General features: G+C 41.5%; 1 protein-coding gene across 8 annotated transcripts in view; it reads right to left on the reverse strand.

The window, feature by feature from the left end:
* Positions 1-27,632, reverse strand: part of Mctp1 (multiple C2 and transmembrane domain containing 1) — a 521,330-nt gene that overhangs the window by 327,444 nt on the left and 166,254 nt on the right. For 4 of the 8 annotated variants that reach the window (XM_040728847.1, XM_040728848.1, XM_040728846.1 and 1 more), the window contains exon 1: positions 24,624-24,846. The exons of the other annotated variants lie outside the window; for them this stretch is intronic. In XM_040728847.1, the coding sequence (XP_040584781.1) occupies positions 24,624-24,680 (57 nt within the window). In that variant the 5' untranslated portion in view covers positions 24,681-24,846. Of the gene's footprint in view, positions 1-24,623; positions 24,847-27,632 lie in introns of those variants that run through there. 8 annotated transcript variants of the gene reach the window in all.

Genomic DNA, 27,632 nt, shown 5'->3' on the forward strand with positions numbered 1-27,632 from the left:
AGTTTGTTGCTAAAGCAATGTCTTGAGCTTTACCTTAGAGCTGTGAAGTAATTTAGATTTGGACAGTGAATTCAAGCCTTCTCAGGGAAATTTCCTTTTTATATATCAACATTTTTATGTGATATAAATATTTTTGGTAATTGACAAAATCACCAAATATTCTACTGTTATTCTTTTCATGTATTTTCACAAATTAGATTCTTGTTTTCTAGTCCCAATCTGAGACACAAATGTGCCATTTGCTAGTCACTTCAAGAGTCATCTATATCCAGAGTGTATGGAGGCCCGGTACGCGGGCCTTGGTTGTGGTGAACACAAGATATAAGAGCCGTGGTTCTTGTGAGTATTATGGGCAAGGGTGTGGCTGTGGTGAACAGAAGGAATGGCGGTCCTGGTTGTGGTGAACACAAGGTGTGCAGCTCCAGTATGACGTCGTGGTTGTGGTGAACCAGAAGGACACATGCTGCTGGTGTGCTCAGAAGCCTCATGCTAAATTTTTGACCACAGACTGAACTTTTAACGTATGATTTCTAAACACAGGAAATTTCATCATGCTTGTTTGAGTAAAGAAGACAGGGGGAGATATCCAGCTAAACCTGAGTTTTTGCAGTAGGAGAAAAATCCTGGTGTGTGTGGTGTTTTGTTTTTTTTTTGGTGTGTGTGCACATGTTTTCTTAGATTCTAATATTTCAGTGGAGTAAAATACGGAAACTAAATTCTGTCAATTTTAAATAAATCTATTCATTATTTTCAAATGGAGTCATTTTCAAGCACAAAGCAATATTGTGACTGCTGCATGTTTTAAACGTATAGCTGTGAAGTAGAATAATATTTTGGAGAAGTGAACATTAAAGCTAGAAGTGAAAGATAATTTTTAGATATTACCAAGAGTGTGTGAAATAAGAACTTTTCTTCATGGATTGAAATAAGTAAACTTCTGGACTCTTAAATCAAAATTGAAAGCTGTTCAGCCCCTACAAAGTCATGAACCCCGAAGCAGACATTAAATCGAAGGGTTAAGATAGTGCAATGTCAGCGAATGTGCATTCACATAGGAATTAAAGGGCATGGCTTCAGGTTCTCTTGGGATGGAGGTGGGGTGTGAACACTGCAACCCAGACCTCAGCTTCTCCTCCAGCCTAACATGCACAGGGGTCAAGGGAGACCTGGCTCTGGGGTGTGCAGGATGCTGAGCTCTAGGCGATTCACATGGGTGCTAACCCATATTCTGTGTGCCAGAATGAAAAGCAGAAATGAGAGAAAGGACAGCACAGACAAGTGAGAGCCTGCTAGGTATCAAACATTAGAGGGTAGGCTTCGTTCCACACATCCCAACACAGTCTTCCAGACAGACACAGCCCAGCCCTGCCCCTCCACTCCAGCGGCAGAAGGAGACAGTTCCAGGGTCACAAAACATTTTCAACAAGACTCAGTTGAAGACCAAGAGTGATGTATAAAACAACAGCCTTCTCTACCCAGGCATTTTCTGGAAGCACACACTTCATGGCAAGCATCTCTACTGGCTACGAGATTTAGATTATTCTGATTTACAAGGTCAGAAGATACTGAGTTTAATTTTGTTTTGCTTTGGGGAATTTTGGATACTTAACGCTTGATGTGATCTTCTTATACTGTGATATTCTCAAAAAATAAATACAGCACAGTAGGATAAAAATAGAGAACTGTGAAAGCCCTCAAACTCAAGGGGCCTGCCTGGCTTGTTAAGTTTAATAGTAGAGGAAGAACTTGCTTCCATTTCTCCAGGGCCCAAACTCAGACATCAAACTTACAAAACAACAAAAACAACACAAAATCATCTTGACGCAGAGAATAGAAACCAGGAATATTATCTTATTGGGAACTTTTTAAGGAACAAACTGTGACCCAACTACAATCATTAGCATCAATTCTGTGCAAGGTATTGCATTAGATTCTGAAGATGGCACAAAGGATGAAACAATGATCCCTCCATTTCCTACTTGGATCCTTGGGGACCAAGCATCATTCACTTGCAGGGACACAATCAGGGTACCCACAGTGGGCCTGCTAATGTTTAAATCCTTGTACTCTTTAAAGATCCATTCCTGTTTCCATCAGTTGCAGCAGATGCAGAGACCCACAGTCAAACAGTAGAGTTCATGGAATCCTGCTCAAGAGAAGCAGGAAGGATTATAGGATCCAGACATGTCAAGGACACCACAAGAAAAACTCACAGAATCAATTAACCTGAGCTCATAGGAGCTCACAGAAACTGAACCAACAACCAGGGAATCTGCATGGGACTCACCTAGGCTTTCTGCATATATGCTGTAGTTGTCTGAATTGGTCGTCTTTTGGAACTCCTAATAGTGAGGTCAAAGGCTGTCTCTGACTCTTTTGTCAGCTTTTGTGACTCTTTCCTACATACTGGGTTGCCTTGTCCAGACTTAATATTAGGGGAGGTGCCTAGTCTTACGGCAACTTGACATGCCATGCTTGACTGGAATACAGGGGAGGCCTGTGCTTTTCTAAAGAGAAATAGAGGAGGAGTGAACAAGGGGTGCAGAGGGGAGGAGAGGAGGGAGGGGAGACTGCAGGAGGGTTGTAAAAAAAGTAATAATAATAATAATAATAAAAAGACTGAAAAAGATTCATTTTGGTCCAAATTAATTTTTGACGTGTCATACTTCACAAAGGGGGACAATTCCCACTTAGTCATTAACTATTGATCAAATCTCCACTGTATAAAGGGCAACGTACTGTGTGTCAATGAAAACAATTAAGGAAAAGACATGTATTGTAAGAGATCCAACCATTATTCTGAGCTTAACAAACAGCAAGGAATAAACGAACTCACAGTGAGTTTATTTTTGCCACTATTTCATACATACATACATAAATGCATAAGCCTTTTAGGACAAAAATAAGTGTGCTGTTTAATAGTAGGGGTGTCTTCATAGGTTTCTTCATTGTGGAAACATCAGTTTGCACTTAATACAAACCCATGTGGTAACGATGTCACTGCTGACAAGAACACTTCAGCTACACTTTAGTCATCTTATAATTTTATTGGGCCATCATTGTATTTTTGGTCCAATGATGACCCAAACATCAATACAGTGTCCGTTTCTGAGTGAGTAGCTCCCAGCTAATGCAGCAGTTTTGGTATCGTGGGGATGATTTTCTGTTGGTTTGGAGAACTAAATTTTCAATGGTGTGTTACATATTTTTTAACTTCATTTACTGAGCCCTTTTTGTAGTTCTATTTTTGAACTAATCAAGATTATTATCAAGTTTTATTTTCTATAACACATTTACAAGTGGTTATACATTCAGCAATGTAAAAGTGCTTTATAACTCAGGAAGTATTGAATATTGCAGGAAAATAGCTAATACTACTAATAATTTATTGAATATCTACATTCTAGGCACTTTCTCAAGTATCTAAAATATTGCCTGAATTAATCTATATAAGAATTTTTATATAGACAATGATTAAAAAAACTCTTCAAGGCTATGTAAGAAGTTAAATTTGGATTTAAGCCCAGAAAATCTGACCGGAAGGACATTTCACAAGTGCTAGTTTATGGGGCCCGTGTGTATTTCTAAGTAACAGGGCATGGTAGTGTCCTGGATTGGAGGTTTGACAGATTTAGCTTTGAGTCTTGTCTCTATCACATCCAGTGTATTTCTTTGGGTCAGGCATGGTTCACTGTCTTTAAAGACACTGTGGTTATGAACATGTGTAAGAAGATATGGGGGCAATCATATCACAGTAGTCAGTTTTCAGTGACATGGAAACTATATTTCACAGGTTCCTCACCTACATAAGATTTACACACATGAGTCCTAGGTCACCGTATGATCTCAGGGCAACAATTGGAACCAGGAAAACATGGATCCAATAGTTTCCAAATTTAATTATTAAGGGTTCATTCATACCACAGACACTCCTTTTCTCCTAAGCCTTCATATTCTTCATTTCCTAACTGCTATCAATGACTGATACCCAGAAACTGTTTCCCTGATTCACAAGGACCTCTCCTGGATGTGTACTTTTGCACTGTTGTTGACAACAGGCATTGAAACCCCAACACTGACATCCAGATTCCAGGTCCTGCTTTGATGGCAACAATTCCTACTTTAGTGACCATTCACAATACCTATCTTATTACTCTAGTATTCCCACTATAAGAGAAACACACACTCACACTGGGGAGACACACACTCATACACTAATACAAACACACACACTGTCAACTGGTCTTAAAGAAATAACAGTATAAAAATAAATTCCAGAGAAATTTGTTAAGTAAGGTTTCACTTAACAAAAATAAAAATTCATATTATATTTAAAGATACACACACGCTTATATAAGATATCACAAAGAGATTGAAAAATGTTAGGTTTGTGGCCATAGAATCTCATTTTACTTATAATATTTTATTTCTTAGGGGACTGACATAGAAGCCAAGCATTACAAATTATTTATATTTATTAATTATGCAGAAAGAAGTGAGCTATGAGTTGTTCTTTATACTTTCTGTACTTTAAAAATAAGTCTTAAATATAATAACATAAACTATTACATATACTACAATTGTGTCTGCAATGGTAAAACATAAAACTTTAAACACAGGTATTTAAAAATAATTAAGTCAGAAATCAAAATTATTATTGCTTGGACTGCATTGTGGTTCGATAAGAAAAGGAAGCATTTGAAACCAAACAGACTATGGACACCCCCATGGAGGGCCTCACCCTCCCTGGGAAAATGAGGGGATAATGGGGGGTTTGGGGGGAGGGCACGGGAGGAGGGGAGGGAAAGGGAGAGGGACCTGGAACTGACTTGTGAAGCAACCTTGTTTCTTATCTAAATTTAAACTGAAAAATAAATAAATAAAAAATGAAACCAAACAGCCAGAGTTCTAGCTTCATTTCTGTTGCTGTGGGTAACTCCTCTGATGAAAGGCAACTTAGCAGTTTATTTGGCTTCAAATGCAGGTAATAGTCTATCATGGAGGGGAAGTCAAGGCAGAGAAGGGAGAAACCAATCCAGAACAGGGAGAAGACCGGCACCGGTGTTAGCCATTTGCTCTGTTAGCTTTCTTTACTGACGCAGCTAAGTAGGGCCAGCTCATGAAATGGTACCACCCACACTCAGGGTGGGTCTCCCACCCTAATTAACAACCCCACAGACATGCCCACAGGCCAGTGTGGTCTGCATAATCCCTTAGTGACATTCTCTTCCACGGGATTCTGTAGAGTCTGTGACAAATGGACACTTATGTTGTATGATCATCAGTAACAGCTCCAGTAAATAGTCCCTGGGCCATGATCATACAAGTAACATCATATAATTAGGTAGGACACAATGAATGTATGAGGGAACACAACTGTTGTGAGGTCAAATAAACACCACTGAACTATTAACCCCTCTCCATATTTAAAATGTATCATTGCAGACTGAAATAAATTGACACAAGGGCTTCCGTGTGGGAGAGATCATAGGAATTTTCTACTATAACTTTTGTGCAGTTCTTCCTGCCATCCAAGGATAACTCCAAACTAGGTTTCCAGGGATTGGAACAGGAAACATGCTCTGTAGTTTGTAGCATGCTCTTAATCCATAGTTTCTGCTCAGTGCTGGTCTACTCAACAATGCACTCATCTTAAATCTCTATGCCAGGACTACACTGCTTCCAGGACCCAGGGGTTGAGAAGACCCAGCCTTCTCGTGACTGCATATGTATCCAAAACTTGAATGACTACTATTCCTTGAAACACATGGGGAAATCTCCATTGTGTCTGTTTTGTACATAAATTATATCATAGGAGCTTTAATCTTCTCTAGATCAACGTGAGACAAGATGACACTGGGGAAAGGCCACTGTATGACTAGTGGTGATACTCAGGGGACCAGGAGGGAAACTAAGCATCATAAAGACACTTTGTACTTATAGGCAGCCTTTTCTCTTCACCTGGGGTAAAATTCCTTACACCTTCTCAGAAGGAATATGCCTAACCACTCTGCTATGGATAGAAGGTGAAGAAACTCTAGAGCCCTGTGTCCATAGGCTTGTCTTGCCCTCTGGGTGATTGGCTCCTGTCCAGCGTTGGAGATGTATCAGTACACTTGGAAATTGCTTGCTTAAACAAATTTATGGGTCCCATAAGACACTGGGAATGTTCTTTAAAGCTATTTCTGATATAATTGTACCCCAGCGTCTAGCAAACAAGTTTGCAAAACATTATTCCTAAATGTAATAATGAAAAAATGTAAATTAGTGGCTATTCGTGCAGACACACTAAAGCTTGGAGATTTAACAATAAGACCAACCGAAGCACCTTCTCTTTCCTTGCTCTACTTAAAATAGCCTCAGCCTATTTGGTAGATGCTGGGTCTTCCTAGCAACTATTAAAGCAGAATGGAAAGAAGACTCTTTCTCGGATCTGCGTCTGTTTCTCTACCCTTTCCCAGAAAGATTGTTGGGCTTCTAGCCTTTCTCACACTGTGACAACTCCAGCGGCTAGGATGAGGGTATGAGGTCATGATGACAGACGGATACACACTTAGCATGCTGACTCTCTTACATACCAAACAGAAAAACGAAGGACTAAGCAACATGGGCAGTGATTACACTGAGGAAGAAAACTGGTGAAAGAATAATCGGGGGAATTAAAACTGAAAACTGAATTCTGACAAACAGGTGAGTTTTAAATGCCAAAGTGCAAAGGGAGTCTGCCTGTCTGTCTGCTGTGTTTACGGCATTTCTGTTTCTAATGTAATGGACTTCCAGAGCCACTCTGTAAACTTTCCCAGGGCTGCTGTTTCCGATACCTGACACATATCCAGTGCTGTTTTCATGAGAAGGGTTGTGTTAGATCTTGGCCTTTCCTGTCTCTTTCCACACTCCCGAGAGCACCAGGAGGTGGTTCTGTGGCATCGCTTGGCTCATGAGGGCACTGAGTCACTGAAAGGGGAAATGCCTGGAGTTGAACAAGGGTGAGGGGCTGGGCTCCCTCCTGGACTCACTGCAGGGCAAGGGCTCTCGCTCCCGCACCATGGCACTGTTGTCTTCTACGTAGGGACTTGAGGCTCAATTTGAATTCATTACTAAATCATAGCTAAAAATCATCAGCTTCAAGTGAAGCCATGCAAGCAGTGGACATGCAATTTGAATTCAAAAAGGACCTTTTCCACTAATTCAACCAGTAAATGACATTTGCTCACAATGTTGGTTCGGTGCTATTTGTTACAATGGCTGATTTGTTTTTCCCTCTGAGGAACTTATGGAATTACAACTGTGTAACTGAGATTCTACATACATCATTTATGTTTATAATCTAAAAATACTATTTTTCTAGAAACAACAACACGCTGAGGAATGACTCACTGTTAATGTGTTGGCAAATTATTTAGGCCACAATGTATTGTAGTTCTCAACACTTGGCTAGAAGTACCTGCCCTTAGGGTTAAAGCCAATTTAAGTTCAATTGAATCTAAGAGACACTTCCCTCCCCATGCTCGGAAAATCTGCTCACATTCAAGAGGGTCTTTAGATACCATCCAAATGCAGGCTGCATACAGTGGTGAAGCTCCCGCGTGTCCTTATAACGCAGATCCAATAACTGACATTTAGTTTTGTTGTTGTTGTTTTTGGAAGAGTGAGAGACAGAGTGTGTGCGTGCGTGTGTGTGTGTGTGTGTGTGTGTGTGTGTGTGTGTACACATGTGAGTGCCATGGAACACATGTGCAGCAAGAGGACGCTGTGTTGGAGTTGCTTCCCTTCTTCTACCGTTTGAGTCCTAGGGATAGATCTTGGCAGCAGGCATCTTTCCTTGTTGAGCCACCTCATTGGAAAAAGAACTGTCCCCCAGTATCCACAGAGAAATGGATTCTACAGATGAGAAAGGAAGGCTGATTCCATGGCACGTGGCTCAGGAGAGAAACTAGAGCAATCCCTCAGATGTCTCAACTCATGGCTCTCTGAGGTTCGCCTTTTCTCCATTTCCCCATTTCTCTGCCCTGTGTATCTTTCTACTGCAGTTAAATATTAGTAAATCTGTGCAAATGATATGACCATTTTAAAAATAAAGTTTAGCTGGGTGTGATTATGCACACTTTTAATCTTGACAGCTAGGAGGCAGAGGCAGGTGGATCTCTCTGAGTATGAGGCCAGCCTGGTCTGAGTTTCAGGGCTAGATAAAAAGACCCTATTTCAAAAACAAGAAATAAAGAAGAACGAAATTTTAATATTAAAAGATGCACAAAATAAATATACTTTGCAACAGATGCTAATTCCAGGATCAGTGAATGTCACAGACATTCATCAGAAGTAAACATCTATTTACTACATGTTTTCAAAGAGAAGAGCGGCTTGTTTAGTACAGGATTGTCACTGTGGTCCTGAAATGTCTCCAGGGTTTTTGTTTGTTTTCAGCATGGAATGTTTAACACTGTTTTCTTAAAATACACGATTTGTTACTCAGTTCAGTGACAACAATGCAAACTATCCACTGACCAAGCCCCTGCCTCATTTCGCTCTCTTGTGGGAAGTGAAGACATGGACAGGCAAGGAAGAATGTGACTACAGCGAAACATTACAGGGAGAACGGATTATGAGTATATCTGCTTGGTAACTAAGTGCACAAGCAGTTCATTTGCAAACTCCAGCACTTATCTTAACCAAGGTTTAATTGCCAAATTTGAGTATGTAGATAACGCCCCCCCCAATGAAACTGATGATAAATTACATCTGATGGTAGTTTATAGGAGAATAGCTGAGGGCTGAGAAAATCGATTTACGTGTAGAATGTTTAGCAAGCATGAGGGCTGAAGTATGATTCCAGAGACCATAAAAAGTCTGGCTCTTTGGTTCATGCTTGTAAATTCCTGTGGGAGAAGCTGGTGAACCCCTAGAGGTCACTGGCCAGACACCCTAGCAGGACCAGGAATCCCAAGTCGCAGTTAGAGACTCCTTACAAAACAAGGCAGTTGCTTTGTTTTCTGAAGATAGAGAGAAAGGACAGGGTTGGGTGAGTGGGGAGGAGCTTGGAGAGGGGAAAGTGTGATCAGAGTATACTGTATAAAATTTTTCAATTAAAAATAAAAGGAAATATGATCATGGAAAGAAAAAAATACCAAGGTAGAAGAAGCCTGAGGTAGAATGATATCTGAGGTTGGCTTTTAGCTTCCCCATGGAAATAAATAAACATGAACTTGTACACATGCATGATCATGTACACACACACCATACATGAAAACACAGACTCACTCACTGTGCACACAGAAACAATATAACTGGAAATGATAACCACAACCAATTAAAATGTCAGTGGTAGTCTGGAGAGATGGCTCAGTGGGTACAGGCACTTACACACAGGCCTGATGAACTAAGTTCAATTTCCAGAACCCACAGAAAACTGTATTGTGGTTTGCCTCTGTAATCCTGGCATGTACATCATGGCATGCGTACATCCCCACTCACACACACACACACATACACACCACACACAGGCACACACACACATTACACACACATCTCTCTCACACACATACATCTCATACAAACACATCACACAGTACATGCACATATTACACACACGACATAAACATCACAAAGACACATCAGATGCATACTGGATACACACACATAGCACAACACTCATAAACAGCACACACAGCACACTCACATCACACAGACACATCATACACACATACACCACACACATAACACATCTCACACACACAAGCACAAACATAAATTAAATAAATGAAAATGAAGGTTGGTGATGACACCAAGAATGAAGCCTCAGTCCAGAAATCCCTGGCAGTGTTGCCCCGCTGTGCGCATGACTACGCTGAGAGCTGTGTGTCGCTGGCACGTGAGAAGTGACAGCTGGACACCTGAGGGAGCCCTCCTTCAACACTGCACCACACATTCTTTTTGAAAAAATAATTCCTTAGTGTTTCTCCATTTTCTAGAGAAGAGGATATATTTGCCAATTGGTTTCAAATTTATATAAATCAATATAAGAAGTTATATGAAATAGATTTTAACGAAAACAAGAAGGAAACAAAAAATGTGACACTACTGAACCTATTTAAGGATTGTTCTCCATAAGATTATCCTGAGTTCCATGTACATATCACAGTACATGGGTAACCTACACACACACACATTATTATAAACTAACTTAAAAGTTCGGAGAATTAATATCATTAACCTCTCACAAAACTAGTGAGATAGGAGCAGAAAAGAACTCAATAACTGTAAAAGCATCAAATGGATACCGTATTTTATGAAAGGACATAAAAGTTTCCCTTTGCTTTTGAGAAAGACAAGCCACTTCCATGATTTTAATTCAATATAATTTTCAAGACACAAACCAAGCAAAGATGAAAATGAAATGCAAAATATTTATAAAATTAATCTAATTAACACATTAATTTTAAGTATAACTTGCTAAAATTGTTGTATAGAAACAAGTTATGTATACACACACATATATACATATTCATTGTGCGTATTTATTAACGGACAGAATTTATTTACTAACCTACAAAATATATTTTATGTATTTTAACTTTTTAAAGATTTAAGTATATGCATACGAGTGTTTTGCCTGTGTGTATGTATGTGTACGTGTATGTGCCTGGTTCCTGGCAATTGGACTTACATGGGACTATGGGTCATGATGTGGATGCCGCAACTGAATTCTGGTCCTCTGCATAAACAGTCAATACTCTTGCCACTGAGCCGTCTCTCCAGGCCTCTATTTTTAAATGTTTCAATACATATTTTAATAGGGAAAAAACTTCAGTTTATTTCTTTATTTGCCAATTGTGGTTTACAGGGGCCTGTGGGGTCACCTGTTCATGCTACATATAATAAAGACATGGAGTGCCTTTTGGTCAGTCCAACTTTTAAAAACACTACGTTGTTTGCTCTTATTATTGTATTTTGGTAGAACAACAGGAAGATCCAGTCCATCAGCCGATCTTTTCGGTGACATGTGGCAGATGTAAAGAGGCCTTGGGGTTTTGTGGGTTAATTTTTTGTAAATATCTCCCGACCTCAACTGCCTGCCGCCAGGATCCATGTCCTATGCCACTCTCTCCGCCCCCTTTACTCTTGCAAGCAGCTCTTCGTGTCATTTACACTTCCTGGATCAAACAGTAAGGCTCCCTACCTAATTAAGCACCAGGCTAGCACATTTTGACAATCATTTCTGTTAGAATTTTTTGTTTATTGCATTAGTTTGTGTTTTCCAAACTTGAAGTTCTGGGTCTGTGAAAGGAGTTGTAAGCACTTCACAGAGTATTTGCCCACAAGGCATTATTTGATACCAATCATAGCTGGTTTTGTAAAGAAAAGCAAATTAGACTTAGATCCAGGGGAACATATTGATATAGTAGCAGGTATCTGTTCTCTCTCTGATAAACATCTATCCTTGCTCTCTCTGACAGATATCAATCCTCTCTCTCTAGGAGGTGCCTATCCTCTCTCTAACAGGTGTCTATTCCCTCTCTCTAAAAGATATCTATCCTCTAACAGATGTCTATCCTCTCTCTAACAGGTGTCTGTTCTCTCTCTAGCAGGTGTCTGTTCTCTCTCTCTAAAAGATATCTATCCTCTCTCTAACAGATGTCTGTCCTCTCTCTAACAAAGAGGTATCTATTCTCTCTCTCTCTCTAAAAGATACCTATTCTCTCTCTAACAGATATCTGTCCTCTCTCTAACAAAGAGGTATCTATTCTCTCTCTCTCTAAAAGATATCTATCCTCTCTCTAACAGATGTCTATCCTCTCTCTAAAAGATATCTATCCTCTCTCTAACAGATATCTATCCTCTCTCTAGCATGTATCTGTTCTCTCTCTCTAACAGATATCTGTCCTCTCTCTAACAAAGAGGTATCTATTCTCTCTAGCATGTATCTGTTCTCTCTCTAGCATGTATCTGTTCTCTCTCTCTAACAGATGTCTGTCCTCTCTCTCTTTAACAGATGTCTATCCTCTCTCTAACAAAGAGATATCTAGTCTCTCTAGCAAGTGTCTGTTCTCTTTCTGGCAGAAAGGGTGAAACAAAAAAGCAGCCTTGCTACATGCATAATTAAAGCAGATGTTCTCAATCTTCATTTTCATTGCTAATTTTGACAGCAGAGAAGTGTTCTTGTCTTTTGTGCGGTCCCCTATTTTCTCTCAGATGTGCCCTATTTTTCTTCTCATCCACCGTGACTGCTCATAAAGCCAGAGGGAGGTGACGGTACCAACAACACAACAGCAACAACCTGTCAGTTTCCCAGTGGGTCAACAGATGGAAACTTCAGAAAATGAACTTCAGGTCTACGAGGTGTAAGCAGTTTCAATCTACTAACTGGCTGGTTCTATCTTTCATTGTAGGGTCTTCCATGACAGAAGTCAGCCATGTTGCATATATTAAATATAATAAAGAATTTTCAAGTACCTTTCTTTGTCAATCCAGCATATGAGAATGCAACAGCATTAGAACAGAACAGGACATATAGAAACAGTCCGCATCTTGATAACACAGGCCAGGTGACACGTCCGCACGGCAGAATCTCCTATTTTGTCAGTTACATGTCTAAAATCAGGGAGCATGCTGGATCAACACAGGCACCTTGTCCCCAAGCACGTTCTTCTAGAAGCCCTCTGTCCTCGCCAAATGGTATTTCCAAGAGAGAACCAGGTGATCATCTGTGATATTTAATATTCACTTTCCAGTTGACTTAATTTGGAATCATCACCTCTGGGCACATGTGGGGTGTTCCCAGAGCCCCCAGAGGGGCAGGAAGCCACACGGTGAATGTGGGCAGCAGGACCCTATGGGATGGGGTAGCAGAACGGGTACAGCGACAGTGAGTGACCTGGATTCGTCTCTGCATTTCTTCACTGTGAGCACGGTGTGACCAGCTCCTCACCATGCCTCCTGCACCACAACAGACACGCTACATTCCATCTTCAACCATGTACCAAAACAAAGTGCTCTGGACAGTTACATGCCAACTTGACACAAGGCGAAGTCTTCTGAGAAAATGTCTCCATAAGATCAGGCTGTAGGCAAATCTGTAGGGCATTTTCTTAGTTCCTGATTGGTACAGGAGGATCCAGGTCATTGTGGATGTTGTCATCCCTGAGCTGGTGGTCCTGGGTTCTGTAAAAGGGCAACTGAGAAAGCCATGAGGAGCAAGGCAGTAAGCAGTAGCCCTCCATGGCCTCTGTCAGCTTCCACCTCTGGGTTCCTGCCTTGTGTGGGTCCCTGTCCTGACTTGCTTCACTGATGAAGAGTGACACAGAAGCACAAACCAAGCAAACCCTTTCCTCCCCAAGTTGGTTTGGCAATGCTCATCCCAACAAGCAACCGTAAGACACAATCCTCTCCTCCCATCGGTAGCTCCTTGGTAGGGGAATTTGTCACAGCAACAAGATAAGAAATGAATACATCATCCTTTGCCCTTGGAACTCCCAGCAGCCTGTAAATCCCAAGCCTTAGACTACACAGGAGGGAAGGATTCCTGCTCCCTCTGCTGGTGTGGGTTCACTTCTTACACACCTCCCTGTGAAGAGATTTGGGAAAGGCCCAGGCACATTGCCCTGCACTGAAGCTTCCCACTCTGGAACAATGGAAGGAGGTGCAGGACACAAACAAACACAGCATCCCTGTTTCCTGCTACACAAACACCACTGACCCGTGGGGGCCTTGGTGCAAACACCTGCTTCAGCCTCTGTCGAAGAGTTCCCGTTATAAAGCACAGGTTGGAAGACCTGTCCAGAGGGCTCTGAATTTCTCAGCAGCTGCAGTAGTTCAGAAGGGCTCCTGCACCTGACAGTTTATTCGCCACCTCTCCAGGGGATGGCCTCTTTCTCTTGGTAAACCCTGCTGGGTCTGACTGCCATCCACTGCTGGAGACCCACAGCGGCCACACTTCCGCTGTCTCAAATGTGGGAAGCTGACCTGCGCTGCCTGACCCAGAAGCAACAGGGTCTTATCAATTACCCACAAGGCCCTGGTCATGAGAGAGGCTGGGTCATCGGAGGTAAGAGGCTTGGTGACAGTCATGCCTAAGGAGGCAGACCTGGGGCGTGGTTTGAGGACTCATTGGGTATTGATTCCATCATGCGAGATGAGCTCAGAAGTAAGGATCACAAAGATGTGGGCTTGATGGATGCCTGCAATCCCAGCACTCATGAGTGGTGTTCTGAGATAAATCAAACAAAAACAAGCAAGAAGGCGAATGAAACCAAAGTGTGTGAGGTACAGGAGAAAATAAAGAAGTCTCAGGATCTGCAAAGTCTAGGAACAGATAAAACTCATTCTGGAACCCAGCGGGGACTGCGTGGGCACGGCCTGAGTGATTCTGATGCCTGCAGAAGGGACCAAGCAAAGTCTGACCCATCACTGGGGAGCTAATAATGCCCTGTGCAAGAGAAATCCCCGGGGGCTGGAATTTCAGATGGATCTACACACAGCAAGTGTAAGCAGGGAACCATACCCAAACAAAAGAGGCTGAAACACAGAACAGAGGGGAAAATGGTCATCTCTGCAGAGAAATACTGAACGAATGCACACCAGAAAGAGAACGAAGCAGGACTCCATGCTCACTCAGTGAGAGAACGAAGCAGGACTCCGTGCACACTCAGTGAGAGAACGGAGCGGGACTCCGTGCATACTCAGGGAGAGAACAGAGCGGGACTCCATGCACAGAGCACACTCAGCTAGACTCTCACTTTTACTAATTCCCAAATAACAGGGAAATCTGCATATGTCTGGTCTCGGCTTAAAAGCTGCTTTCTTGGAGAAGACTTCTCTGAGGATGATATTATACCCTGGAGTGTCATGTGTCACTCGGTCTAGCTTATATTTTCTTGTTTGTGAGTATGTACTGGGTCTATTCTGGCCCCTACCTGTAGCCCCTTATGTTCTGGCACACAAGCTTTAGAGTAAACACTCTGTACCCTTGAATGTCCGAGCAGGGGGTGGGGCTTGGGGCCGGAAAAGGAGAGTGCCTGGGAAGCAATGGCACTGGGGATGAGAGCTTTGCTCTCTGGGACTGTAGCCAATGCCAACTAGTGTTTCTAAGAGCCAGAAGGGCAGAATGACATCATCAGACAAATGAGGTTTTCTTAAACAACCTACACTGCTGACTAGATTTTTATTAAAATCTGGCAATCACAGAGGTGAGTTATGTATTTTGTTCCTCTGCTGGGCTTCTGAGAAATGGATAAGGTAGAAATATGCTCGTATGAAAGTCAATCTATGTGTACCCGTTTCCATAATTCCCATAATATGAAACTAGAGAAATGCCAATAAATACAGGAGAAAAATAAGTCTCCCTTCAGAGTAAAAGAGGCTAGTTGCTATATAGATTTCTTAAATATTAGAATTATCAGACTCTTTTGTGAGGCTATTGATTATAATTCATTTTCTCTGTCCCTCTCTCTCTCCCCCACCGTGTGTGTGTGTGTGTGTGTGTGTGTGTGTGTGTGTGTGTGTGTGTGTGCTGGTGGATCACTTGGCATATTGACAACAAACAGCTTTGTTTCTGGAGGAACCAATAGATCCCATCCTTCCCATCTAGAAGTAATCCATCCAAGCTGCTCCTGCTTCCTAGGAAGAGCAGGAAAAAGCAGCATCCTGTCGGTTCTGTAGTACATCAAATCCTACCCACTAACCCTAGCTGGATAAACACTCAGGAAAACAGTTGTAGAACACTGAGGAAATACAAACAGGATTTTGTAAGCCAGAGTCCAACAAATCACTCTGCCTGTCAGATTTTCCCTGCAGTGATAGCTCTCTCTCTCTCTCTCTCTCTCTCTCTCTCTCTCTCTCTCTCTCTCTCTCTCTCTCTCTCTCTCTCTCTCCATCTCTCCTGACTAATGTGAACCAATGGTACCACAGACCACTAGATGAGTGTTGCTTGAATTATGATCATGGACAAAGCCGAGCATGAATATTGATGGCACTTCCTGTTGTTAGTTCTGTAGTTACATTTGCAGTCTCATTCTAGGTGCCGATGCTGAAGTTCACATCTAAAGTTCGCAAGGTCATACGTCCTCTTTTCTCAATTTTTTTTCCATTTTTACTTTTCTGAAGTGCTGGAGGCCCAGCCCAGGGTTCCACCCATGCTAAGCAAGCATTCTACCCATAGTTACATCTCCAGATATGTCTGGATTTAAGCCTAGATCTTGTAGTTGTGAATGTGGATTGTATTCACACCCACGCCACAAGGCCTTTCTCTTCCAAATAATTCCACTGCAAGTGGTCACATTACAGCCTTTTCCCACCAGCCTCGGCTTCCTCTACCTGATCCTCTTCATTTTCAGAAAGGTCATCTTAATTCTCTCTCAACCTTGGACAAAGGAAGAACCATTCTGGGTAGTGACATTACTATTCCTTGTTTATAGAATCCACTTCCTCACCATTTGACTTCATTTCATCCCAACAAACTAAAGGCATAAATTCCATTTGCGACTGATGCTCTGAGACTGGCATTCAGTCAAGGCTGCGTGTTGTAGCTACTTCTCTGGCTACACACCCCCACTCACTCCCCACCCTCCAACCCCGGGAAAGTGGCTGGGCACAACACCACTGCAATCAGTGCAATGTACCTTTTGAGGCCACCTCTAGAGATCATTCTCTACTTGTGTCTTCCTAAATGGCTACCCTCATCCTCAAGTTAACGAGAAGATGTCAGTGCTGTGAGCTGTGTAGCAGCGTAAGAAAATGTTCTCACTTTTGAGTCTGGCTGCTTTCCTGAAACTTTGTAAACTTGAGCTCTACCCATAACTCAATGAATCAGAATCTCCGAAGCACAGGCCTGAGCATGGCGGATGAACAAGACTCGCTGGGCAATGTGTCACAGCACGGGAGTTCAAGAGTTGCCCTAAAAGGAACAGCTTGGAACGGTCAGTTCAGAGTCATGTAAGACCTTGTTCCTTGAAGCGCTGCAGCCAGGGAGAGGCCTCCAGTCTCCTGAGGGAGCCATAAGAGATGCATCAGTGCTGGTGGCTGGTGACACTTCACTGTTTTCACAACAAATGTAGATGATTATTACACGATGTTGCTATTCATTTGTTTAGGTGTCTTGAGGGGATGCATATATTGTTTACTAATACAACTTTAGCATTTATGAAGTTTTCTGTTGGTGCCAATGCACATTTATTTTTAGGATGTGAAGAATTGGAAGAGGTAAGAAAATGTAACCAGACTCCAATATAAGAACCTGGTTAAATATGAGCCATATGTATCCATGGTGCTAAGCGAATAAACCAATAGCACCCACATCCCAGCTCACAACCCTTTGTAACTCTAGTTTTGGGGAATCTAATGTCCTCTTTGGACTTTGCAGGCACCAGCCATGCAATGTATGGTGCAAATACAAATATACACACAAAATAAATAAATGCTTTTAAAATGCATATTCTTTTCCATAAAAAAAACCACAAAATAATTATCATTGGTTAAAACAAAGTTGCTACAAGCTGTGGACAATTAACATTTTAGTAAAAAGTGAAACCCAAGTGTACCCCTAGAGTGCTAAATTAGATGATGCTCTACTTGGTGACTGGTATGGTACAGTAACCACAGACTGAAATGGTGCAGTTAGAAACCCTATGACCAGCTGTGCTCTGGGGAGCTGGCTGCATAGCCTTGGGAAAGTCAGTCATTTGATTGGCCTGCTGTAAAGTCATTTTCACTTGCAAACCAAGAAAACATTACTGCCTTTTCTCCAAGGCAACTTTCATTTTTTAATTCAAATTTTTGTGAATATGCATTCACTGTTCAGGTCAAATAAAAGATTATGGAAATGTTATGGCTTTAAAACCAAAACCGGTATTTGGGTTTTGGTTTTTCCTTTTTTCTTTATCAGTGACCTCTCTTTTCTTTTTTTCTTCTTTTCTTTCGTTTTTTTTTTTTTTTTAATTTTGGAGCAGTATCGCATGTAGCCTGGGGCATCCTTGAACTCACAGTGCAGACAAAGTGGTCCTGAACTAATGCTTCTGCTCCCGCCCCTTGGGTGCTATCGTGACAGGTGTGGGTCTCCATGACTGATATTCAAGTTTCTTGGGTTCTGTTCATAGAACCTCACTCAACCAAAACAGTAAGCTCTCGTAAACTTTCACCAAAATGTGCAAAAATAATAGATACAGTACGGCAACCACGGCATGAAAAAAGGAACAAGGAATTTTATCTTGAAGGAAATCCAAGTGTGGGGACTGTTGAGAGGAGCCAGGAGATGAGCGACGTGGGACCCAGCACAAAGTCAAGGTCTCCTGGAGGCCAGGAGGGCGCTGCCACGCACTCCGTGTGCCCACGTCCTTCCTTTTCTTCTGTCCTCTCCTCTTTCTTCAAGGTTTTTTTTTTTGTTAGCTTTTCTAATTGCTGCTCGCAGTGGTGACTTTCATTGCGCATTTCTTACTCCTGCAGCACATCCTCCACCACCCTCCTGCAGTTTCTCATGCCTCATCTCTGCTGCTCCTCCTCGGGAGCCTCCACATTGAGTCCATGAATGCTATCAGCTTCTTGTTTGTATTCCCCTGCCTTTCCCCCCCCTTCCTCCCTCATAGTCCCCCTTGGAGTCCCACGACCTATGCCCACACCCACACTCACACGGGATGCATGCACATAAAAATTGAGAACCTAAGAGCTGCATATGACCAAAGTGTATGACTCTTCCTGAGTTATTCGTCTAACCCAGTAATTTCCAGCTCCACCCAACATGTCTAGAACACACACGAGAATTACGAGAGTTAAACACTGCCCTCTCATTCTTTCAATTAATAAGTGGGCTAATGAACTGAACAGTCTACTCTCCAAAGAAACAAACAGCCAGCAAATATTTTTAAATGTGTTCAGCAACCTCAGCCACTAGGGAAATACAAATTACACCCCACTTTGAGATTCCAGCTCTCCTAGTCGAAACAGCTAACCCCAAGAAAACAAGCAACAAGTGCTGGGGAGGCCATAGCAAAAGGGGGGGCAACCGTCCACGCCAGCGGGATTGTGAACCCATGCGTCCACCGTGGAAATCAGTGTGGGGGGCTCTGAAAACCCCAAGGCTAGAAAAGACCATATGACTCGGCTACACCAGGGCGCGTGCCCCTAAACCACTGTCCTGCACCGCGAAGAGAGATCTGCACAATACTGTTGATTCTTTCTCTCAGTAGTCATAACAGCTAAGAAATAGAATCAGCCTGGATTTCCATTAGCAGACAAATAGATGATGAAAATGCACTGTGTATAAACAGTAGGATTTTATTCAGCTGTAAGGAACACACTGTTTCTAAGTTAGGGAAATTACTTCCACAAAACTGTAAGCCACAGGAATCAAATTATTTCCATATCACAAAGTACTTGTACACCAAGGAAGGGAATGTCCTCCCAAAGTAACCAAGAAAGACCCATTTAAAGATTATGTGCTGTTTGAGATGATTTTCATTTCTCTTTGTTTATAATGATTGCAATTTTCCCAAAAGAGTTGTCTCCATTGTCTACAATGTGGACCTATTTAGTTGTGCTTGGTGAAATATTTTTACAGGAAATTTTTCTGTTTTCCCCTACCCCTTGGAAAACTTAAAACAATAACTCTCTTAATAAGTTCTCTGAAACCTGCACAGTTTCCTAGTTCAAGGCCCTTGTCTCCACCCTCATTTTGGAAAGTATACTGTTGTGCCAAATAAATTCTGATTCTGTGCCCTCTAGTGAAATGTCTGTGAGAGTTCCAAAACAAATGTGTTTCTGCCAGCCACTGAAACGACATTTAATATCATTCCTCAAACTGTTTTTGTTTGTAGGACCTGCCCAATACTTTTACTTATAAACTGCTGTCTCCATGCCATGAAGATAAAAACGGCCCTGGGCAATTGAGCAGAAGCACATGTACAGCAGGGATTTTCTGTTCCACCATTCACCGAAGTGAGTGGGAGAACATGTACAGCAGGGATTTTCCCTCAAAGCAAAAACTCCCCCAGCCTTATCAGGTGGCTTAAACACTTGCTACTGTTTCTGACAGCCCCCCACTTTAAAACAAAGATTTTCATGTCACCAGACAATGGTCGCCTGTGCTGGGTCCTAGCACATTTGCACTAATGCCAACCACATCTTACAAGACTTCCCAACCAGCTTCAACCAGTCTCTGCCTATGATGCCCTGTCGCCGAGTAAGAACATGCAAGTCATCAGAATGATTAGATGTGCTAGCATTATTTATTCCCTTTTCATCTCTGCATCATTTTCTAGCACTCAGCTCAATTACTGAGCTCAAGACAGTCGAGCTGGAAGCATCGCAGAAGCAGATAAACATCTTCACTCGGAATCCCAGCAACCCAGATTCAGTGCTGGTCGTCCTGCTAACCCTGTTTGATGTTAGGGACATGTGACTTGATGTGTCTAACTTCACATTCCCCCTCTGTGAAAAAGGAATAAAATGACAGTAGTCCAAGATTGTAAGGTTGCTAGGAAAATAAACTATACAATCAGTAAAAAGCTGTTATCGTTTGAGGAGAAGAAACACTTGTCAATCGAAGGATTTAGAGCTTGCCTGGTTACATTTAGTTCCCTGTAATTTACATGAGTAACTGTTATTAGTGCCATCCCGCTACTGTAATGACCAAGCAAAGGGACAGCAATGTCTAATTTGTGCATCTCTGTGCATCTCTATTAAATTAAGATGGGATTACAGCTCAGCAGGGCAGTTCCTGGGCTTATTTGGGCTTAGAGCAAATGGGCATTGAATACAACGTTTGGCACTTGCAGCACAGATGTCTTTGGATCCTTCGGTCAGGATCAAAGTGCTTCACTAACCATGGTGTTCACTGGATCACTAATCGATACTTGCCAAACACCTGCAGTCAGTGTGGAACTACTATCTGACATTGAGAAAAGTACAATTAAAATATAGAAGGACTTCATTGACATCTGCAGAACCAAGAGGATGTCAATATTGCAAACAAGTATCAAATCCTTTCTATGTTCTTTTATTCTAGGATTTTATTCATTTTATCACATACTATCCAGCCCATGAAAACAGCAAAACTAAGATTCTCTTGTCATTTGTTTTCCTTTATCTCCGGCTGTGTAACAGTTCCTTCACATAGGTTTTAAAATCAGTACAAATATAAACTTGGTTATTCACGTGATAGTACTGTGACCAATTTCATTTATATCCTGAAGCTATAAACTTCATGCCAGTTTATGAAGATAGCTGACACTTTTCATTAACTTACATTTTCTATGAAAAGAAATGGTAGTTATATTTTTAATTCTTAGGAACATGAAATAACCTTTAAAATTTTTCTTAAGAAATTTCTTTCTATTCTTGAGATTTTTAAAGCTAAATATTCTTTTAAAATCTATTGTGTTCACTGGTACAGAAGTGGCAGTAACTTCTACAATCATGAAAAGCCGTATTTTCTTCTTGCCTTAAAGAGAGTAGAGGTCTATAAACCATCCACATCGATTCTAACAGAATAGTTGGAAGTTTATAAGTATTTTATAAATTTTCTTTGTCTCTTTTTCAAGGGCAAGATTTGGGAGAAAGTATCTTTTTGTAACCATTTACTGCATATGTAGCAAACAGCCTATTGTATCGCCCACAGTCTTAAAAGCTAAAACATGCAGTCATGTTGGTTAAGCATGTTTCCTTTCATGAATTAAATACTGGAATACTAGTGCTGTGGCATCACTAAGAAATTATGAGTCATGATGACCACACCATAGACCCCATGGCTCATAAGAACAGATTAAAGGGAGTCCTTGGCCAAGGACGGCTGCATGTAGTGAGACTCCTGTGTCCTCTGGGAAACAAACACTCTGTGAGGAAAGGCTCCTTAGGAGCATGGTGAGTGGTGTTTGGAAAACAGTTTTAAGCTAACAGAGCTCAGTTAGTTAGCACTTTGTGGGTTGAGATAAGAGGACTGCAAGTTCAAGACCAGCCTGACTGCAAGGTGAGAAGGTAGTTGAAAAGCAACAAAACACAGCAAAAGGGGGTGGCGCAGCTGGCAGCTGCGCGGAGGAAGCCGTCTGTGTTTTCCTTGGTTTCTTCTTCACCAAGCAGGCAGAGACCCAGCTGACACCTTTGCTCAGATGCTTCCTGGATGAAACCTGACCCTTTCTTAGCATCTACCAATCCCAATTGAGATTTGAGATGCTAAAGTTCTTTCCAAGCATGTAACTGGATATCTTCTCTGTGGTGATGGCATGTGAGGGTTCATAAGCAGATTTATTTGCTCTCCATTGTAACTTCCAGGGCAAAATGGAGGAAATTAATACTCATTTTTCCAAGCAGATGTACTACCTGTGTCCTCCACCAGGATCCATTAGAGACAGTAGGATCTAAGGTGTCATCCATAAAGGTATAATTTTGAGGAATCATAATGATCATGCTATAAAATTTTTCCTATGCCTTGTTTCTTTATTAAGAACATTGCAAGGTCTTATTAAAAGAAAAGTTAAGAGAAGGGACATATGCTCTATATCTAATGATTTAGTTTCCTGTGGAGGCAAAAGATACATTGATTTTAAGTTGAAAACAATTAATTACCATTTAATAAACACATATTTTCTTATTGAGAAGGATCTTTATTGTGTTATTTGACATTTGAAAGGCCACTAGGACTTAAAATTAGGGAATTGGGGGTGTTTAACTTTGCAAAACATTTTATATAATTTGGACATTAGCAATATAATATAATTTACAAGTGAAAAACAATGAGACCTTTATTCCTAAAAAGAAATTGAATTTTATCTTTAATGTCTTGCACTTCTCTACTTCACTAAAACACAGAAACAACTCCTTAGAAATGCATCTAACGTGACACCGTCAATGAAATGCAACAGTAAGAGTGATTTTATTGCATCTTTGCAAAAATCCCAAGAACTAGGTATTTAGGCCTGCAAACTCTGCAACTGAACTGATTGTCATGTGAGAGATGTAAGGCTTCCTCAGGCCTGAAGCCCACGTAGTCCTTAAGGCTCGTTTTAGCCATCATACCCTCTCACCTATTTCTTCATCCGAAGAATTGTGAGGGTCGAGAAATGAAAAGCCTCGATGCTTGTGTGAGTGTGCTGTGTACTCCACTGGCCACGCAAACCAGAACAGCTACGGAACGGGGCTACAGGAAGGTGGAGGAGAGACAAGATACCTCAGGCAATGACACAAATCGTTAAGCACTGTTGGAAAGAGCGTATTATAAACTCTAGATTTGATAACACTGCATCATCCTGAGTGTCCATTCATTCTAAGAGTTTGTTTGCCACTGTGATCCACAATGAGAACTCAGAAGCAATGCTAAGTGCAGTAGACCTGCCTATACTCCGCTGACTGAGCTTCCTCCACACAACCAGAACCTGTCCTTGTCCAGGTAGAGAGCAGAGCTTTTTTCCTATTTGAGGTCCCAAGTACTCTCATACTGGTACTATTTTCTAATAGAGCTGTTGTTTGTAAGTACAGAATACTGCCTTCACTGTGCTCAGAAGGTAAGATAAATGTAATTCCTCCTCTGAAAAACAGGAGAACCACTTCCTTCCATTGGCTCATTAACCCTTTGACCTTTGCAAAAATATGAATTTCTGAATACATTTCTAGTGAAAGGTAATTTCCATGTTTTAGTTAGAATCTAGCGGCTTTTATAGCTGATATAAATTTGAACAGAAATGAAACATTCCTAAGCATGACAGTGAGTCAATTAGAGAAAAAGTATTTATAAAAACAGCTGTCATTAGTACATTAAAAACTCGATTCATTAACATCTTACGAATTTATAGCTAGAGCTCTCAAAATCTAATTACCTACTTTTTCCATGTTAAATGAAGTTAAAAGGCTTTAAATATGAGCATCTGAAGTCAAACGACACAAGACATTGTCCTTAAATTCTGCATGTGATGTCAGTTCTTTAATCGGTGAAAAGTATCATTATCATTAATCCCAAACTCTTAGCGTAAACAAATTGACAAGCAAGCCTCTCAGTCACTTTCCATGTAGGTTTCTCTGTGCACACAGCCTGTACCATGACTGCCCCCACAGTAACTGAGAAAACAGGCTGCAGCAAAGGGGCTCACATACATTTTAAAACACGCAGCTCAACCCGAACTTCCTAAACTCAGAGCCCCTCATTCAGGGAGAAATCCAAACACGGCAGGGGAAAAGGCTTTTGCCATCACCTCACTTTTAACTTTTTGGTTACTAAGGTCATCTTCTTTATTTCAGTAGAGAACCATAACCATTTAGCATAGACTAAAACCTTTATTTATTTCAATTTTAGTTAGATGTTAATATTTAACAGAAACCATAGGATAACAAAATGAAAAAAGGTTCCCAAACCTGAGACCCTGGAATAATTAGTTCTAAAAAATAATTCAAAGCAATATAAAGCTAGCACAGTGGTAGCATTTCCAAGGCACTTCCTTTTTCATTAACAACCAGCAACAGGACACCCATCTCTTAAACCAAGTCTTTCATAAGTGGGATGTATTCTAAGTTCCAATACTCCCATTAGATTCTCAAACACCCGTTCTCAGTACCCTGCGAGAAGATATTTTCTGAGGCACAAATCATGTTTTGAAACTGCCACATGCATTTAATGCTGCCACACAGTGAGTAAACCCGAATCATCCACTTACCTTATGACAAACAAACGGTAAACTGCAGACACCTTTCAGCCTGTAGCTGTCTAGCATAGTGCTGGAGAAATGAACAACAAGGCATCTTTCACCCTGTAAAGAGCTGCATCTCCAGACTTGGCTTTCTCACCAGCGAGATGTCTGCTCACCTCCAGGGGAGAGCAACAGCCTCTGCACCGCACTTGCTGCTCTGAACTGCAGCGACTTAGAATGAAAGTAAGAGGAACCGGTGATGTTTAAATACCATCCCGTTGCTTCAGATTCACAGGATATGACTCAACACTCAAACCAGTCAGAGTAGAGTTTCCCTTTGCAAACTGTTAGTGCAATTACATAACAAACATCGTCTCTGGGGTCCTAAAATTCTTCCAAGCTAAATGTATTTTTAATTTACTTACTCAGTCACACCTTTTTAGTAATCAATCTCTTCCCCATGGCAAAAACCATAATCAGAGTGAGAATCATACCACTGCACACATCGGACTCTCTGCAATGAGCAGACTTTATATTATCAAAGATGTGTGAGCTTGAAGCATCTTCCAGAGAGGATGTGAGAGAGAGAGTGTGTGTGTGTGTGTGTATTTTAGCATGCAAGTACTGGCAATTCTATATAACAGAATAGGCTCTCCTTCACTAAATGTAGAATGAAATAAAAGTTCAAAACTTGATGGGCTTGATTCTACAAATTCTATACCATCATCACCTTGTGAAGCAATCTCGGTCTATGTCCTCAACCCTGAGTTTTGTGAACATTACTAAGGGCATGTTACTAACAGCACAACTCCACTAGTAAATACAGCACCCTTCTCCACCACCTGTTACCCCATAACTGAATTGTACTAAGCTTGGTCATACATCAAATTATTTTATTTGGATATCTCAGTCAAACAGAACAGGCAGGAATGGTCAATTACACAAACCCAATCCCTATTATCAGGTCAAAAAGGTGGAAATATACATTAATAGTATTAAATATGTTGAAACTGGAGCAGAACCACTAGATAGAAATAAGATGATCTGGATATTTAATCATAACCTTATCAGTAATCACATTAAAATGAACTCAAAAGAAGCAGGTCATGCTGACACAGAATTTCTATGCTTGGTGGGCTAAGGCAAGAGGATCCTAATGTGAGGTTAGCTCAGGCCATACCACAGTGGGTTGCAGAAGTATCACAGTTCATAGCACAAGACCGCACATAAAAAATTGAGGGGGGACGGAAGGAGAAGGGAGGGAGAGCAGAAAAAAAGAAAGGGGGGAGAAAGGGAGGGAGGGGAAAAAGAGGGAGGGGAGGAAGGGAGGGAGAGAGGAATGGAGGGAGGGAGAAAAGAAGCCCATTATGCTAACAATGGTTACACCAATGTCATGTAAATATGTCACATATTTAATAGTCTATTCATTCACAATTTATTAATAACATAGTTTAATAAATGGTTTCTAGTTGTGCACCAGTCTTGGATATATATTTGTGTTCTACATTCCATTTAAACCAGCCACATTAACTGTTCCTAGCCACAGCTGGCTGCTGGCTATCATCCTAGACAACGTAAGTCTAGGTTTAGAGGTTCAGGCTCCATCTTCAGGCTAGAATACAAATGTTCTTTCTTTAGAAAGATAGCCTGACTGCCTTTCTGCAAATAACTTTCTATTTGATGATCTGGTTAATTCTTTCATGTACATTATAGTCTGAAATATTCTTCTTTATTTACTCACTATGTGGTATAAATGATGTAAGAAACCTGAGGGCAAAGACCTTCTGCTCAATATTTCATTTCCAGCAACTGGAATGACCAATGCACAAGAGAATTTAATAAGCATTACATATGATTTCTGCTATGGTATTACCCTGTAACAAAATACTAAGAAATGTGTTTTTGTTATATTAAATTTTAAGCAAGCTTGTAAGAGTTCTCTTCTGAATTTAAAAAAGTTCCCTATTAAGAATATTAATATACAGATAGCCGGGGTCTAGGCTGCAGCCTGTGCCATGAGGGTGTCTGAGGGTCACGCCTCTGCTGGGACCATTCTGATCAGGAGTGGCCTGCACTGTCACCTGGAGCTATGGTGTCATCTGGACCAGGACTGCTGCTGAGGACCATGCCTGGGTCCATGGCCTTACAGAAGCCAGGGTTTGAGTTGATGTCTGTGGCTTCTGTCACCACTGAGGGCCTTATGGATGACTGTGATCTGGCCAGCCACCTGTGACCATGCTGTTGGTCAGAGTCATAGTTATTTGGGTGGCCTGTGCTGCCACTGGGGCCATGGAGACACCCACAGTCAGGCTGCTGCAGAGGACCATGTCTGGGTCCATGGTGCTGTTATAGCTGGGGCCTGTGATGATATCCATGACCTGTGTTTGCACAGAGGGCCATTGGAATCATGCTATGCTGAGCCAGCACCACCCTTCACTGACCTTGCCCTCACTGAAGACTGTAGCAGGAGAGCTAGTCCCTCCCCTTAGAGGAGAACTGGCCCCCTGCACTTGGGAAAGATGGTCATACCCCTCACCAAGGTATGCACCTCACCTGTGATGGGGGAAGTCCTATGTATATGTCAATAAAGCACTGTTGGGCCAATAGGGAACCAAGATAGGTGGGACTAGGAGTTGAGGGAGAACTCTGGGAAGGAGAAACACAGAGAGTCAAGATGTAACACCATGGGGTAGGAAGCCTGGAAACCTCTCTGGTAAGAGAAATAATTAGATTAGCAATTATGGGGTAAATACTTAAGTCAGAGCTAGGCAGTAAGAAACAATTAAGGCCAACAGCTTCATAATTAATATAGCCTCCTGTGTGTTTATTTAGGACTGATGCGGCACTAGAACCAAGCTGGAGAGAAGGCTTCTATCAAGAAAAAGGCTTCCCTTTACATAATGGTGTCAGGAGTGGGATGATGAATTTCCACGTAGAATGACAAAAGCTTTAAAGGAATTTTAGAAACAGAAGAACGGAGAGAAGCACAGATTTTTGGTAGCAGCATTTTCTCAGGTGGGCTCTGTTTTGCTAGCC

The sequence above is a fragment of the Mesocricetus auratus genome, unplaced genomic scaffold (genome assembly GCF_017639785.1).
Source record: "Mesocricetus auratus isolate SY011 unplaced genomic scaffold, BCM_Maur_2.0 Super-Scaffold_100020, whole genome shotgun sequence".
In the NCBI taxonomy this organism is placed as follows: Eukaryota; Metazoa; Chordata; class Mammalia; order Rodentia; family Cricetidae; genus Mesocricetus; species Mesocricetus auratus.